At 44.3% G+C, this 15,384-nt stretch overlaps 1 protein-coding gene and 1 non-coding gene across 2 annotated transcripts in view; both read left to right on the top strand.

Annotated features, from left to right (window-relative positions):
* The first annotated feature begins 279 nt into the window (after window positions 1–279).
* Window positions 280–361, top strand: TRNAS-AGA (transfer RNA serine (anticodon AGA)). Its single transcript has one exon. It is a non-coding gene; the product is annotated as a tRNA-Ser (tRNA).
* Window positions 362–455: 94 nt separating this feature from the next.
* Window positions 456–15,384, top strand: part of HS1BP3 (HCLS1 binding protein 3) — a 52,772-nt gene continuing 37,843 nt past the window's right edge. Inside the window, exons 1-3 of the mRNA XM_054195931.1 lie at window positions 456–629; window positions 5,590–5,755; window positions 15,019–15,226. Coding sequence (XP_054051906.1) covers window positions 589–629; window positions 5,590–5,755; window positions 15,019–15,226 — 415 coding nt within the window. The 5' untranslated portion in view covers window positions 456–588. The remainder of the gene's footprint in view (window positions 630–5,589; window positions 5,756–15,018; window positions 15,227–15,384) is intronic.

The following is a 15,384-nucleotide window of genomic DNA, read 5'->3' as shown; positions in this document are numbered from 1 at the left end:
GCCCTGCGGCCGGGGCACTGCGGCTCCCGGCTGCGCTCTTTGCCCGGCGGAGGGCGAGGCGCGGCGGCGGGGGAGGCGCCCGGACGCCGGGCAGCCTTTTAGTGAGGCTCACGGTCTGCGGCAGCATCGTGCCGGCTATTTTAAGGCTATTTCCACCGGGGAGGAGGGCACGCATGTCACCAGGGAGATGTTTTGAATGTTTTCGTCCCATACAGAGAGAAAGAAGCGGGCGCAGAATGAATTACTGCAGGTTTGGTGCCAAAGCGGCCTCCCGTCGGTGTAGTCGTGGCCGAGTGGTTAAGGCGATGGACTAGAAATCCATTGGGGTCTCCCCGCGCAGGTTCGAATCCTGCCGACTACGGCGTTGCTTTTTTTTTCCTCCCCTGGCCCGGACGTTTTCTTCCCCTCAGTTCTTCCCAGCCGCCGTTTTGCACCGCAGCCGTCCGCTGGCAAACATCCGGGAGGGCGGCCGCTACCAGCCCGAGGGAAGGAAGGGTGGGAGGCGGGACCCCGTGACGGCCGGACGCGGCCTCTCCGCCCGGGACGGTGCCGATCCGGGGTGGGGCAGCGACGCCGCTTCCCACCGCCATGCAGCACAGCCCGGCACCCGCCGTGCTGGTCACCACCAGGTACCGGGGGAGAAGCGGTCCCGCCACCCGCTTCAACTTCGCCTGCCGCTATGGGAGCTGCAGCGGCCTTCCCTTCGCGGGGCCGCGGCCGGCGCCTCGCGGGGAGCCCGGGGCGGGCGCTGAGGGGAGGCCGAGGGACGGCGGGCGCTGAGGGCGATGGCGGATCTGAGGGGAGGCCGAGGCGGGCCGCGTTGGTCTGGCCCTAGGACACTTCGGATAATTCGCGGTTCTGTGAGTTTTTGTGGCATTTCACAGCCGGGAGAGATGACAGTTGTCTCGCCCGTCCTGTGTAACAGCAGCCGTTGGGTCCTTTCCTCCTGTGGTAACTTAGGGCCGTTTCCCTTCCACGTTGCTGGGGACGCGACGTGTGCTCCAGAAACGGCTTTTCCTTGTCAGTATTTCGAGGTGGCTCGGAAGAATTAAAATTCGCCCTGAAGCGTACACCGGTGTCTTTGAGGCGCGGTATTGGCAGTGCTTTTGGCTGACCCCAAACGCCACCGTGCCCTGCGGCCTGTCCCTCGTGTCCACCAGGCCGCGGGCAGCCTGACTGGGCTTGAAGTTAGGCCAGGGATGGGCAAAATAACCTTACTTTGTTTTCTCACCTTCTTGCAGCCATGCCACAGGTGGGTGCAGAGGTGCTTTTTCCAGTTGCATTAAATTTTTTAAAACCTGTGTTTTTCTAGATGTGGCAAATGAACCCTCAAGAGAAATGCCTCAAGAAAAAATACTTGTGGTAATCTTTATAGAGAAATGATAGCTCTCTCTCTTTTTTTATGCCCGTGAGATATCTGAGACCACATGAAAGCAGTTCCCTATCAGATGTGACATGAGAAACAGAAATGTTGATTCAGCAAGGTCTCGCCTCACACATCTACCTCCTAGGACATAAGTAGCAAGTATTTCAATCACGTTAACTTCACAGCCATTATTTTAATCCTTAAATGTTTGGCTCTATCAGGGCCTGACTTCCTTTGGAGCAGTGGCCTTGAGCCTTCAAACGTATCTGACAGCTCACGTGCATGTTTTGTAGGACTGACTTTCTATTAGGTTTACCCTTGGAAATGGAAATCTAAACACCTGGATTTATTTAACAGTCAATAGACTTTACCACTTGCAAAGTGTCCCACTGATATTGGAATGCTTTCAGTGATAAAATTGGATATCTATATATGTGTGGGATTAAGGCTTTAGCAAAAGAATATATTTTCTAGCTTGTGAGATAAGATAGCTGTATAGTTGTGATCTTTTTCACTCTTTATACATACTGGTTTTGGGAATAGGATTCCTAGTTGCTATAAATAATAATCTGTACACTTGTAGTTAGACTATACCAAGAAATAAAGAAGTTTGCTGGCTAATTTGTGTCGGATATTTTGCCTTCACTTAATGAATAAACTAGTTGTACAAGTTTTTCCTCCTTTTACTATGACCTGGGTCGTCGCAGTTTGGTTCCCTTTGGGCAGAGATTGCTGCTGATAGGGCTGACTTTACCAGGGCAGAAAGTGCATAGTCCACTCTCCTGGCTGCACAGACACCGGTATAAAGTTTCTCTGATCACAGCACTTGCATCCCTTACTTTGCATTCCTGCTTGCAGCGGCTGCTTTCCCTTCTCTCCCATCTTGGCCTTTCAGCACAGAAAGCAGATTAATTAAAATAAAAAACCTCTACCTTATATGCAAATCAAAAGACAGGAATAAAAAATTGTGGCGCTCTTGTGAATTGTGGAAACTGCTCTGTTCAGCTGACCCTTATATAGTCTCCTTTTCCTCGGTCCCGTGCCGATCCTGCATGATCAGATTGTGCAAGCGCGGTTTTACTGGTTTGAATGGTCTCCTTGTATTCAGGTGAAGTGGTTCATGTTAGGAAAGTTAACTGTGTGCCCAAGTCTCCCCTGAACCATCTGTATTGTAAACAAAAGCGTAACTTAGAGATACACAAGCTAGATTTAAATAAGGAGTGGAAGCAATAAGCCTGTGTGTCCTGTTTAAACAACCAGCCTTCTCCTGTTTGCTTCTTTTTTAAAGATACTAGTGTAAAAATAATTGTGTTTGATGTGAAAAATGCAATGAAACTATATTCTGTCTTGGGATTTGTAGGTGCTGCTTCTGCTTGAATAACAACAACAGTATTGAATGAATTAAAACACTGGGGGCTGCTTATTTTGAAAGTCAGGCATTCCAAGAACTAGTGTGCGCTTTGAATATTACGCTGTATCTGTCTCAGCCTCCCTGCTGATTTCTCTTCATTTAGAATAATTTTTATATTTTCAAAAACACAATCCTATTGCTATGGAAGATATAATGGTGGTAGGTTTCCTGTAAGAGATGATAATGAAAGTGATCAGGAGGCCTAAAGTAAACAAACAAAAATGTAGCTATTCCCCTTCCCTCCAGTCGCTTTCCATTACAGTCATTTTAGCTGAGGCTTTTAACAACTTTAAAAGCAAAAACCCTGGATGTGTGTTAAGGTCCTTATTAACTTTATGACATTTTTAGAACTCTGATGGAGCAGCTCTTACACTGAAGTTGTTGATATGTCATCTGAGTACATCTGTATGTGGTTGGTGTTTTAAGCTAAATAAGGCCATTCAGGAAGGATGGTGTACTGGTGTTTTTCCCTTTTATTTACATCAGAAGTGAAAAGCCAGTTAATTTGTCATTTATACTCTGTCTGTGGCTATGTTAACAGAAGTAAGTCACTCCAGAGTACCATCCGACAGACCTTTTTGCTGTCATAGCTGCACTTTTGAGTGACTGCACATCTGAAGAGCATTTCCAGCATTTCTAAAAACCTCAGATCCAGCTGATTTTACTGGCAGGTGTCCTTTGAGTCAGCATTTTGGCTGCCACTGAAGGAGGCAATGCTCCAGATAGCAACTGTTACTTACAGGTTCAACAGACCGCTGTGTGAAAGCCAGGCACCTAGGTATTTATACATAAGCACTATTGATTCTCTGTTTCCAGCCTGACAACATGTAACTGAGAACAAAATTTTGTCTGTTAGTGTAAAGTCAAGTCCTTGGCTGGCAGAAAATGAGGACAGAATCGGAGCAAACAGAATGGCATTTAAAATAGTATAAAATCTTGGTGACGGTAGAGCTGTTTAAGCCCTAATGTTTTAAACATGACTTGCAAAGAGGACTGGGTACAAAATCAGGCCTGTGTCCTTGTTTGTTGCTATCTGATTTATAGACAACTCTCGAGATATTCTCTTTAGAAAGAGAATATCTCGAGATATGGGAGCTCTCTTTTTATTCAGTTTTGTACTGGAGATGCAGAGGTTGCCTTCTTGGAAAAACTCAAATTTCAAAAGAACTGGTCAGGTTTTGACATGGTGAGAGGAGTCTTTTGAAACTTTGTTTGAAACTAGATTGTTTAAACCTCTTTAAACTTTATTTTAAGTTTGTATGCCTTGTGTATCCTTAGGTGAAGGGCATCTGTGTTAATAAATCTAAACTTCCAAAAAAAAAAGAGGCAAAATTTCCACAAGACGTCTCTGGAATCTACAGGAAGTCCAGGGAAGATGGGACTTGACATTCCCCATATGGCTAAGGTTAAAAAACAAGAAATATTTAATGAAGATAAAATTATTGGTTTTTTTTAAACAGTTCTTTCTGATTTCATTAAAAAACATTCACTCACACATAGGAAGGATGCACTTAGAGGTATGTTCAGAGAGCATTCAATGCCTTGGATGATAAACTTCTTTCTGATTCTGGCAGAGTACGTGGTTCCAGCGGCAGCAGAAGTGAGTGTGCTGTGGCTTAGCGTGGGGGTAACTTTGGGGAAAGGATCTCTGATCAGTTTTTTCGTTTCCAGTCTATTGAAACAGACTATGTCATTAAATGTACCATTCTCTTGTGCCCCAACAGCAGCTGCTTGGTCTTACTTCTTGATGCCTGAGCCCTATAATATGATCCTGGCATTCCTCTTGCAAAAATGTCCTAGATAATTCCTTGTGTAGGAATCCACGGGGAAGGTGATGCAACGGTTCAGTGGATCTGAAGCTGGCAGGAGAAGAAAATGCAGCAGCTCCCTTCTTGCATTTTCCTTCAAGAGGAGCCATGGGTGGCTCTGACTGCTGGCAGCTCTCAGAGGTTAAGGCTGTGATTCTTTGTCTACTTCAACTGGTTATGAAAGGACAGGTGTTTTTGTTTCCAGTGGGATTTTCTGTGGGAAAGCTGAGATACTTTAGCTAGTGTACTTTTTATGCTATTTGGCAGCAAGACTGTCAGGCAGTCAAGACCAGAAGGCAGCTCAAAGAGATCATGTACTCCTTTAACTTGCTTAGTCTTGGTAGGTGTTTGTCTAATTTTCCTCAAGGATCTTCATGGATGGAAACTGCGTGGTTGGCCCAGCAGGCGCTCCAGCAACTTCTCTTTGTATTTCAGGCTTTAATCTAGTTCCCTAGTTGGCTCTTCACAAACCTCTCCTTGTCCCTCCGCTCCAGCAAGCTCCTTCTTCCTTTCATGGCCCCTTTCTGCTATTGTCTCTGCCATTCCTGGGGATGTCCTAAGGCAAAGGAGAGGCGGACAGGGGTTGGCGTGAATTGTAGTGAACTGAATTGTAGCGAACAGACCTTTGCTTCAAAACAAGCTGTGATGAGAGATCCTGGGATCTTCTCATCTGCCCTGCTGGGGAGGACAGCATCTTCAGCTCCTGTGAGTGAATGTGAGTTCTGAATGAATCCCCATCTTCTGTTCCCAGAAATGCTATATTCCAGGCATTTTGTCTGCAGTGGCCAGTGGCAGGTGCTTTGAGGTAGAATATAGGAAGCAGGCCAAGTCCAAATTTGTATTGTTGCAGAGTAGGAACAGTGTTGGGGTAGGGTCTGTATGCTGTTCCGTTGAAATGGGAGTCTTTGCACTGACTTTCTTAAGCTTTGAACTGGATCCTTGGAGAGGGTCAATTAGAAGTCTTTTTGCCAATGCCTGAACTCTACTTGTATTTTCTTCCCTAGGCAAATTCAGAATGCGCACACAGGGCTGGATTTGTCAGTGCCGGAATACCAGGAAATCCGTGGGAAGATGATGTCTGGCCATGTAGAATATCGTATTGTCGTTGTTACCCGACTGGCTGCCTTCAAATCAGCAAAGCACAAGCCTGAAGATGTAGTTCAATTTATGGTAAATGTTTAATCAGTGCTGTGGTAGTGATCACTTTTTTAATCAGCTTTGATTATTTTAGTCCTGATGTAGCAGATACTTTGTCATCACAGACTCCCTGGGTCGAGGTCCTTGGGAGGACAACACAGTCTGTACCATTTCTCCAACCTGAATATTATGCATATATTAATTGAACTTTTTATTCCAGGAACTCAAAGCAACAATGACTATTTGTTGTTGCCTTTAAGGCATTTTGCCTTATGGGTCAACAAATAGAAACCAATTAAGCTTTTTATAAGTCCTGCTACAAAATTAGTTTCTCTCATATATGTATCAGCACTGGGGCTATTAGCATGAAAAAATATATAATAGTTTACTTGAATGGAGAGAGAATCATGTAGGGCAATAAAAGGAATTAACTTTACAGTAGGTTAGCCTTGACGTATTAGCCTTGATCTCGTATTCTTGACATGGTTTTTAAAGTCCTTAGTAAGAGAGTTTGAAAAGGAAGTATCTATATAAAACATTATTGAGTTGGATAGTCTTTTTCATGATACCTGCAGAGTAAAGGTTTGAAAATAGCACATGTGATCCATTTCACCCGTTTCAAGTCATGTATAGCATGTGCACGTCCACTTGAGCTGTCTCACCTGGGACTGTCTATTGAGTCGATAGAAAAATGTGCATTTAGGGTACATTTAATTTTATCTGCTTTAGCTGTCTGCTGAATCACTCACAAGAAGCGCATTTCTCTGTCCATTGACTATAAAGGGACTCTAAGGGGATGCACTCCTTAGAGCATTTGCTATTCTAAGATGTTTTGGGGATAAACGTAATGTTGGAGTAATGTGAGCGCGTGGTTACCTGGTAGACCATAAGCCCTAGTGTAAATCACACTCTGTAGAAGATAGCTGATAAATGGATATTTACACAGTCTGATTTGCGGATAAAAACACATCTGTCAATGTTGCGAAGAGGTGCACAGTGAGGAGATCTTATACATTTATTGCACTCTTTATGCTATATATAACTTTATGGTAAAAGCAGCAATGGTGGCATAAGAGTCTGTTCTGTTCTCCCTCCTTGTCCCTGACTGCTTGTTCTCACTTCTGCAGTGTTTCTTTCTGTGTGCCATTGTCATGGGGCTATTCTGTAACATCAGCTGAGGAAGGTCCTGGTGAAAAATGGGTATTTGGGTTTTTTTTATTTAGTACTAATTTACACCTGTTTCTTGAGCCTCTGAGTTACACAGCCCCATGAAAGTTTGTTTTAGGACAGGGGAAGGGCCAGACATGGGCAGATAAGAGAAGGGGATGTGGGATCACTTATTTTCTGCAGCAATGCCTGCTTATATTCCTAATATTTCCATGCTGTTCTGTGCAAGAAAGAACCTGACTAACCCTGAGGTGTTAAACTGGGCTATTGTCATCTAGCCTTTTGCTTCATTTAAGAAAAAGTAGATAAAATCAGCTTGTCTGAAAAGAGGAGAAACAGACTTCCTACTGTGGCCCCTCTGCTTGCTGAGATCGTCTGTTCCCATGTCAACTCTCTCTAGGAGGATTTTTAGTACTTAGTTGCTCTTCTCAAGTGAAATGAACCTTTCTGATTTCTTCTCTGGTCAGACCTCCTGACATTTCATTCTTCATGAAGAAGAAAACTGGTGTAGTCTGACAGGAATAACATTTATCTCACCAGATACATTTTTTTCAGCTAAGTATGATATATCACATAGTTTGGTGTGTGAGAGTAATTTAAAACCGTGTGCTGTGAGGTTGGAGGACGGATGCTTTGCATCGATTCATTCCAGTGAGTCTTTTCTGTATGTATTACTGGAGGAACAGAGAGATTCACCTGTCCTAACTTATCTCTCTGTAAGTTGGATATTTTAATCTGAGTCTGTCCCTGCTTTTATGGTCAACAGGGAGAAGGGGAATGAGGTGACTCATCCTCTGGAAATACCTCTCTTCTTTGACCGTAAAGGGAAAGCATTCCATATTTTAGACAGCTGGGGCGGGGGGCTTCAACTTCCAGGCTAAAATGTTTAAGGCTCAAAGTTGCACACTGACTATATCACCGGAGGTGCCCTGGGATTTTCCACCTAGCCTTCAGAAGGTTGTGGGTCTCCTGCAGGTCCTGTGTGATATTTGCCTGCCCCACACAAGCCTCTTGGATACCCCAAAGCATTTCAGATGGCATGAGATGCCTGTCTTTACGCAGAACAGCCTGCTCTCTATGATTTAACGTCTGCTTTTGCTGCAGATTTCTAAGCTTCTGTCCCAGTCAGTGCAGTACTGTTGAGAAGAATGTAGCTGAGCATCTACAGTGGGGAGGAATCCACTTTGCTTAACATACGTGGCTTGTACCATTTGAGAGACCCTAAGTTATCCTAGATGTCTGCATAGGTAGGGCCGGCAGATGTGACACAGGACATAAAGGCATTGGCACCATCCTGGAACAGAGCGAGGTGAGATAGTATACGCAATCCGAGGTACCACTAGCTGCCTGTGCTCAGGTAAGTTGAGTTTCAGTCACATCTTGCCAAAAATGTGGTGACTGTATCTGACTGACTGTAGTGACTATCTGACACCTCCTGCATTGAGGCAGTTTTCTTAACGTGGAGGCAAATCCCAACCCTCTGACTGCAAGGTGAGGTGAGCTGCACCCGTAGTGTCAGTATAGTGCCCTGCTCTGCTGGATGTTGTACCTGCACAAACAAGAACCATGACCCTTCCCCAGAGAGTTTGCAGGTGAAGTGTAAGAGAACCAGGCCACTGGGGAACAGCAGAGAAGAAAGAGGTTACATTGGACAGCAGGTCGAACACATCAAATTTTGTATAGCAAGAGGGAGTGAGATGAGACATCTGAATGAGGAAAATGAAACATCTGTGTGCCTGTTCTGCCTTCCCGAGTATGCAAGCAGGATGGGAGAGGGAACTTATTTTTGCTATTGTTGAAATGATCAAATCTGAGGCTGGAGGAAGAAGCCAGTGTCACAGTGCTGAGACGACAGGTAGGTTAGAGAAGACGGGTAGGCATGGTAGGATTTTCTTTGTCTCTGGGTACATTAATCCAATTTTGGCTACCTCAGGAACCAGGTCTGTGTTTGCCTTTTTCTTCCCCCTCCTTCCCATCTTTCTCTCCCTGAAATATTAGCTGAATTGATTTTCCTTGTCTAGCTCTTCCACTTGTTTGCAGTTGAGGTGACTGCCCTCCACACTCTCACGCCCTAGGTGGCAGCAGCGAAACTGGCTTTCTGCGCGTTAGGCTGTGAGCAACTGCAGGCAGTGGTGTGCTGCAGCTCAGGTGGCTGCTGTGTATCCCCTGGAAAGGATGGTGAGCAGGATAGAAACGTCCTCTGAACCAACTGTGATCTCTGGGCTGCGATTTAGACCACACAGGATCGAGATATGTTAAGGGCCTGTGATCAAAACCAGATGAACATCAAAAAGAGATTTCAGATCTGACCTGTGGAGTTACTAGCCTTTACTGTGGGTCTAAACAATCCAGAGTTCCCTGTTCACCAGCCTTAATGGGACTATGAAAAATCAGTATTATAGCCTTTCTAATGGAAATGTCTGTGAAGCATTAGCAGAAGACGACATTAGCTTCTGCGATGACTTTCAGATCTAAATTCTTAGAAACTGGAGGGATTTTTTAATTAAAAAAATGCCATTTGTAAAGTAGGGCAAATGGGTTGTAGAACTGCTTAACCTTGAGGATATATGTGGTAATTGAAGGGAAACCCAGCTGCATTTCTTTCAAAGGTCAGAATATTCTTGCCCTGTTGAAAGAGTGAAATTGGTTTTATCTTTGGTACTGCATCAGAGGTACTGCTGCAAAGGTGATATTTAATTATTGCCTGTAGATCTGCCATTTTACTGTGAGAAGAAGAAAAGGCTTTGTTTATCTTAAGTGCATTTCTTCTAGCCACACCTTACCTGGTTTAGCAATTAACTTCTCTCTTCCCAGCCCTATTAAAAATCCAGGCAGCCTGTAGTGCTTTCTCTTTCTATCTGTGCCCAGTTGAATTGCTTCTTTTTTACAAGTTACTTTTGTTAGTGAAGTTCATTCTTTTTCAAAGCTGAGCAAATAACTACTGGTGTTTTGACAGGCACAGCGCGTTTTTGGGAGGAATTTACTATAGAACTGTCATCCTCATAAAGTGAGAGAGTGTAAGTACGTGGGTGTGTATTCATCTGTGTTTTCATCATTACCTGTTTGCATACGTTGGCCTTCTTTCTGTGGGCCTCAAAATCTGTGTGTTGGGGTTGCTATCTCCTGACCGTACAGGTGTGTTGCAGAGATAAATTTCTTCACATTATAACCTCTCGGATGTGAGGGGGAAAAAACCCAGCCCTGCTCAGTGTAGCAATAGGTGCAGAAGCCATTAAGAATTCACGTTGATTAAAAAGAAATACTAGAGCGCTTGCTCTTCTGCTGGGCAAAACAGGTGGGGAGAACAGCATGTGGTCGTGTAATTAAAATCTGCCATAATGCATACCCACAAGGTCACCAAGCAACGTTAATTCTGGTATGGCTGGAATTGGGGGTCTACAAAGGAAAGCTTGGTTTGTGCTCTCTGTGAGAAGGGATGCTTTTGATTCCTGAATCCAAAGCTGGTGGTTGTATAGAGGGCAATGCTGCCGTACCTCCATTTTGTGACAGCGTTAAGAAGTGGGCTTTGTAACAAGAAAGTCACAGTAGCCGTAAATATTTCATGTAAGACTACAAGATCAAGCGTGCTCTTCACTAACGTGCATTGGCTGGCCAAAGGGCTTGAGTTAGCTCGCTCTGAGGCCTCCGTTTCATTGAAATCCTTGCAGTAAATATAAAGCATATGAAGACAAGTTTGAGGTCAGAAATGGGGCATTAAAAGGAGCCTAGGGAAAGGAAGCATGAAATCCCATTAATACTGAGTGGGATCAAATTCTCCTACACACATCTGAGAGTCCCAGGCTCGTATCCTACAGGCATTCTGGTGTGTGTACTTTCATGCTTGAGGTTCTCCTGAAGAAGGGGGCAAGGCACATGCATGAGATTTGAGGGATTAGCAGCAAAATTCAGGCTTTCACTTTGAACTTCCCAGTGGTTTTCTTAACCTTCTAGCTATATTTGATCATATTTGACTTACTTATTTGTTCCTGGTGCAAAAAATATTCAAACCCATCCCTGTCTCTCTCTCAGTTCTGTGCTGGATGTTAATTGTTACAGGCAAATAGGGTCTTGACCTGGCAAATATGCACATGCTTTGCTGTATTTGCATGATTAACTCTTTTGAAGTGATGTAGATTGAGCCTTTGATACTGTGACTTGACAGAACTCCTTGAAGTGCGTGCACTCAGGCTGACTTACAGGTGGTGGGGGTTTAGCTCCACAGTATTCACAGGGCTGAGTTAGAGGTATGGAGGGGGAGAGGATAATTGGAGGATCAAGATCTAGAGGAATTACAGGCAGCAGAAGAAAAATATTTGAATATTAATAAAATGAGTTTTTGTTTTCTTAATAGGAATGATAAAATGCTTTTTAGAGCAGCATTTATTTTTTATCCTGACAATTTTGGGCCATAGGATCTATCAGGTCTTTTCAAAGGGTTGTGAGTGGTAACCAGGAAAAGTAAGATTTAATTTTGTTACATGCTGGTATGCCTTTCTCCTGGAAAATTGTCAGAGGACATCATATTGAAAGGGTCCACAATTGCCACAGCAGAGCAGTGCTTCCTGACTGGAAAGGTGTGAGAATGCTCTGGGTGACATGTGGGACTCGACCTGAGAAAATACACTCTGTGAGACCTGGCCAGCGCTGTGTAAGGCCCCTGCGGTGCCTCTGTGCTGCGGCTTTGGAGCAAGGAGAGCCACGTATGTGCCTGCAGCCCAGAAGACCAGCCACATCCTCGGCTGCATCAAAAGCAGCGTGGCCAGCAGGTCGAGGGAGGTGATTCTGCCCCTCTACTCTGCTCTGGTGAGACCCCACCTGGAGTCCTGTGTCCAGCTGTGGAGCCCTCAGCACAGGGACCTGTTGCAGCGGGTCCAGAGGAGACCATGAAGACGATCAGAGAGATGGAGGACAGGCTCCAGGGAGATTTTATTGCAGCCTTTCAATATATAAAAGTGGGCTTATAAGAAAGATGGAGAAAAACTTTTTGCCAGGTTCTGTAGTGACAGGACAAGGGGCAACAGTTTTAAACTGAAAGAAGATAAATTTAGATCAGACATAAAGAAGGAAGTTTCTACAATGAGGGTGGTGAGGCACTGGCACAGGTCGCCCAGGGAAGTTGTGGATGCCCCATCCCTGGAAGTGTTCAAGGCCAGGCTGGATGGGGCTTTGAGCAGCCTGGTCTAGTGGGAGGTGTCCCTGCCATGGCAGGGGGGTTGGAAGCAGATGATTACAACCCAAGTTGTTCTGTCATTCTGTGATTCTAAATGGATTAGTCTGAGGTTGTTGGATTCAGCCAGTCTTACTGCTGCATTTCCAGCAGCAAAACCAAGGTAAAGATGAGTGAAGACAAAGAGGATCCAGCGGCAGCCAGGGCTTGAGGCAGAGGGACAGTAGGCAAGGAGCTGCGGACGGCAGGGGCTTGCTGGGGCCAGCTTTGGTCTTAGGTAAGTGAGGAAAGGTTTGGGCTGGAGGTTTAACATCTTGCCTGCGTGGTAGGTTATCCCAGCAGAGGGCATCCCCACACTGCTGGAAATTAGCTGGCGTGGTGCGCTGCGGCCTTTTGGGTAGCGTATTAGTATGCTTTGGGTATAGTGTTATCACACTTTGTGTGCTGTGTCGCATGTTATGGTTGGTGGTGTTCAAAGCCCACGCAGATTCACAAAGGCTCAATTAGCAATAGGATGTGAGGGTGTGCACTTTAGGTTCAATGGTGTAATTAGACATAAATTGAGATTTATGAATAAATTACAGTTTGATAGAGGAGGAATGAAAATTAAGCGGGGAAAGAAATAAGTTCATATGTCTCAGTTCAGTGTTACTTTCTGAGTAACTTAAAGCTGGTTTGGCATAGTCTTGTTGAATGGCTGCTCTCTTGTAATGGTTTCAGACAGTAATTTGTTATCTATTATTGGAATTAGTTAGATGTTAAACATTTTTCACAAATCAGATTTGATTTTTTTTTCTGGGTGGAGGGTAATATTGTTTATTCTTTCGAAAAAGTAGCAGCGAACACCTCACTGCCCTTACATTTGTTCTTACACAGTATTTTTGGGAGGCAATCTGCTATCATACCCTGTTCAGAGTGCTAATGGGACCTAGCAAACTAGAAATGTACAGCAATTGAGAAATTCCAGAATTTCTCTCTTTTTGGGGTATCTTTCAAAGGGTGGATTGTCTTACTCTGGGATCATCTCTTTATTGCCATCACCTTGCCATCAGCTCGGCTGCTGAATCGTATATCAGATCCTGAGAGCAGTGTTCCTCACACTTACCTGTGTTGCTTACAGGAGACAAGTCTAAAATTCTTGGTTTTCATTTCCGTGTCAACTCAGGTTTGGTTTTGTGCTTCATATCTTATAGAGCTGCTTGCTTCTTGTGACTGGACACTGAACCTGTAGTGACTGGACACTGAACCTGTAGTGACTGGACACTGAACCTGTAGTGAACATTGTACAGCTGAAATGCAGCTATTTTTCAAATCAGCTAGCTTGGTTGATAATTACTGCAAAAGGCAGGGAAGCATGAAAGCTAAGGCGGTTATTGCTCTTTATACCTACGTCTGATTTAGTAAACTAGTTGAGGCGTTGTAGATTAATGTCAGGACCTCGCCTGGAGGGCAGTCAGCACAGTCTTGCTGTGTCCATAGTATGCAACTTTTTACCAGCTGCAGTAGGCATCTACTAGGCATGGCTGCTGCATGGTCTCTGCACCAGGCTAAATTTTGGGCTGAAAAATTAACTGGGAGGAGTGCTAGCTTTCCAGAGTCAAAACTGTGCCAGACTTTGTCAGGTTCCAGTAGACAATATAAAGTTCCTAAAAGACACTCTCAGGTTCCAGTAACTGGGAATATGCCCTGATACTGTTTATTTTGCTGGTATAGATGCAATTTTTGGATTCTGGGTTAATCTATAACTTGCTCCCCTTCTACTTCTGTGCTTTTTGTTGGGTTGATTTTCTTTTATCACGGTGTTGGTGGAAGAACTCTGCCTTCTTCCATCCCAAGATGTGGTGCTGGAGTCTCTCCATCTTTTATGTTGCAGTATTAATTAGGTTTCTCTCCACAAGAGTTCACCAACACATGTTACAGGAGGATAAGAGCTGGACCCTAGTAGAGGATCTGTGCCGTATGCATTCCACTAGCACTAGTTTTTGGGATTTTTTTTTAAAAATCTTAACTCTGTATTCATTGAAACACATTCATAGATAACGGGGCCATGATGAATATATTTTCTGTATAATACCACAGTCACAGAGCATGACAGTCACTCTCCATTGCACATGTAACATCACTTAGAGAGAGTGTTTTCTTTTTGTGTGGTTTTTGTGTGTTGTTTTTTTAAGGTACTGAATTCAAAAGCTCATGTGGCATAGAAGTCACACCATTTCTAACCAGCATTCCTGTGGTTATTGCTTTCCTTTTAATATCTTGAGCCTTATTTCTCCTCAGGCTTCCTGTCTTTGTCTGCAGAAGGAATGACTCCATACACTGTTGGCATCTTCTCTGTGTATGAGAACTTTGTAGGCCTTGGCCAAGTTGTTGGTTTTTATTTTCTCATGGATAAATGGAATAGTCAGGGGTCAGCTGAGGTCTTTGCCCTTCGGTTTCTGTCCTTATGTGCTCTGCAGGGCACCAAACCTGCCAGTTTTTTAGGCCTTAACAGGCAGAAGGGCACTGAAGTCCACGAGGGCCGAGAAATGTGTCTTCTGGCTAATTGGTGAAAAGATTCAGGCTGCTTTCTCCATCAGATACCTACCTGGCTGGGCTTCTCTTCACTCCTGTCTCTCATTTTTAGTGGACGACGATTTTTGCTGTCAGAGAAAAGCATCTGGAGCAGTGACCTTCCCACTGTTTTATTAGTTGATGAGTCAGACAAAAGAACGGTGGGTATCCGGCAAGGAACTTGAATTCCATTAGGGAGTGGATTTTAATAACAGAAGACCAGCAGCAATGCTTGGGGATTCACTGTGTAGATAACAGGCTTTTACTAGGCTATATGTAAAGCTCCTTGGTAATACATGTTTTTCCACTTCAGTTTCAAGGGTTAATGTTTCACTGCTCTTAAACTGCTGCTTTGCTACTCATGTCTCCCCTGTAAAGAAACTCACCCAGGCAGCATGTTTCATTGCAGGTTTCCAAGAAGTACAGCGAGATAGAGGAGCTCTACCAGAGGCTGTCGGCACGATATCCACAGGCTTCTCTTCCACTCTTGCCTAGAAAAGTTCTCTTTGTGGGGGAATCTGACATCTGTGAACGAAGAGCTATGTTCAATGACATCATGAAATTCATCTCAAAAGATGAGGATCTAGCAACGAGTCCTGAGTTACTGGAATTTTTAGGTAATGAAAAGATGTGAGTGTCCCCTCTCCTCTGAATGTGCATGATAAAAGCATTATTAAGTTCTCGACTGAGGTAATCAGAAACTAGAGAATGCCAGAATAAAGGCTGTCACTGAAAATATCCTCTTGTGCATCTACAGTGTTGCACAGTCATGTTT

The sequence above is a fragment of the Rissa tridactyla genome, chromosome 3 (assembly GCF_028500815.1).
Source record: "Rissa tridactyla isolate bRisTri1 chromosome 3, bRisTri1.patW.cur.20221130, whole genome shotgun sequence".
Taxonomy (NCBI): domain Eukaryota; kingdom Metazoa; phylum Chordata; class Aves; order Charadriiformes; family Laridae; genus Rissa; species Rissa tridactyla.
This window is presented reverse-complemented; position numbering and strand designations above follow the sequence as displayed.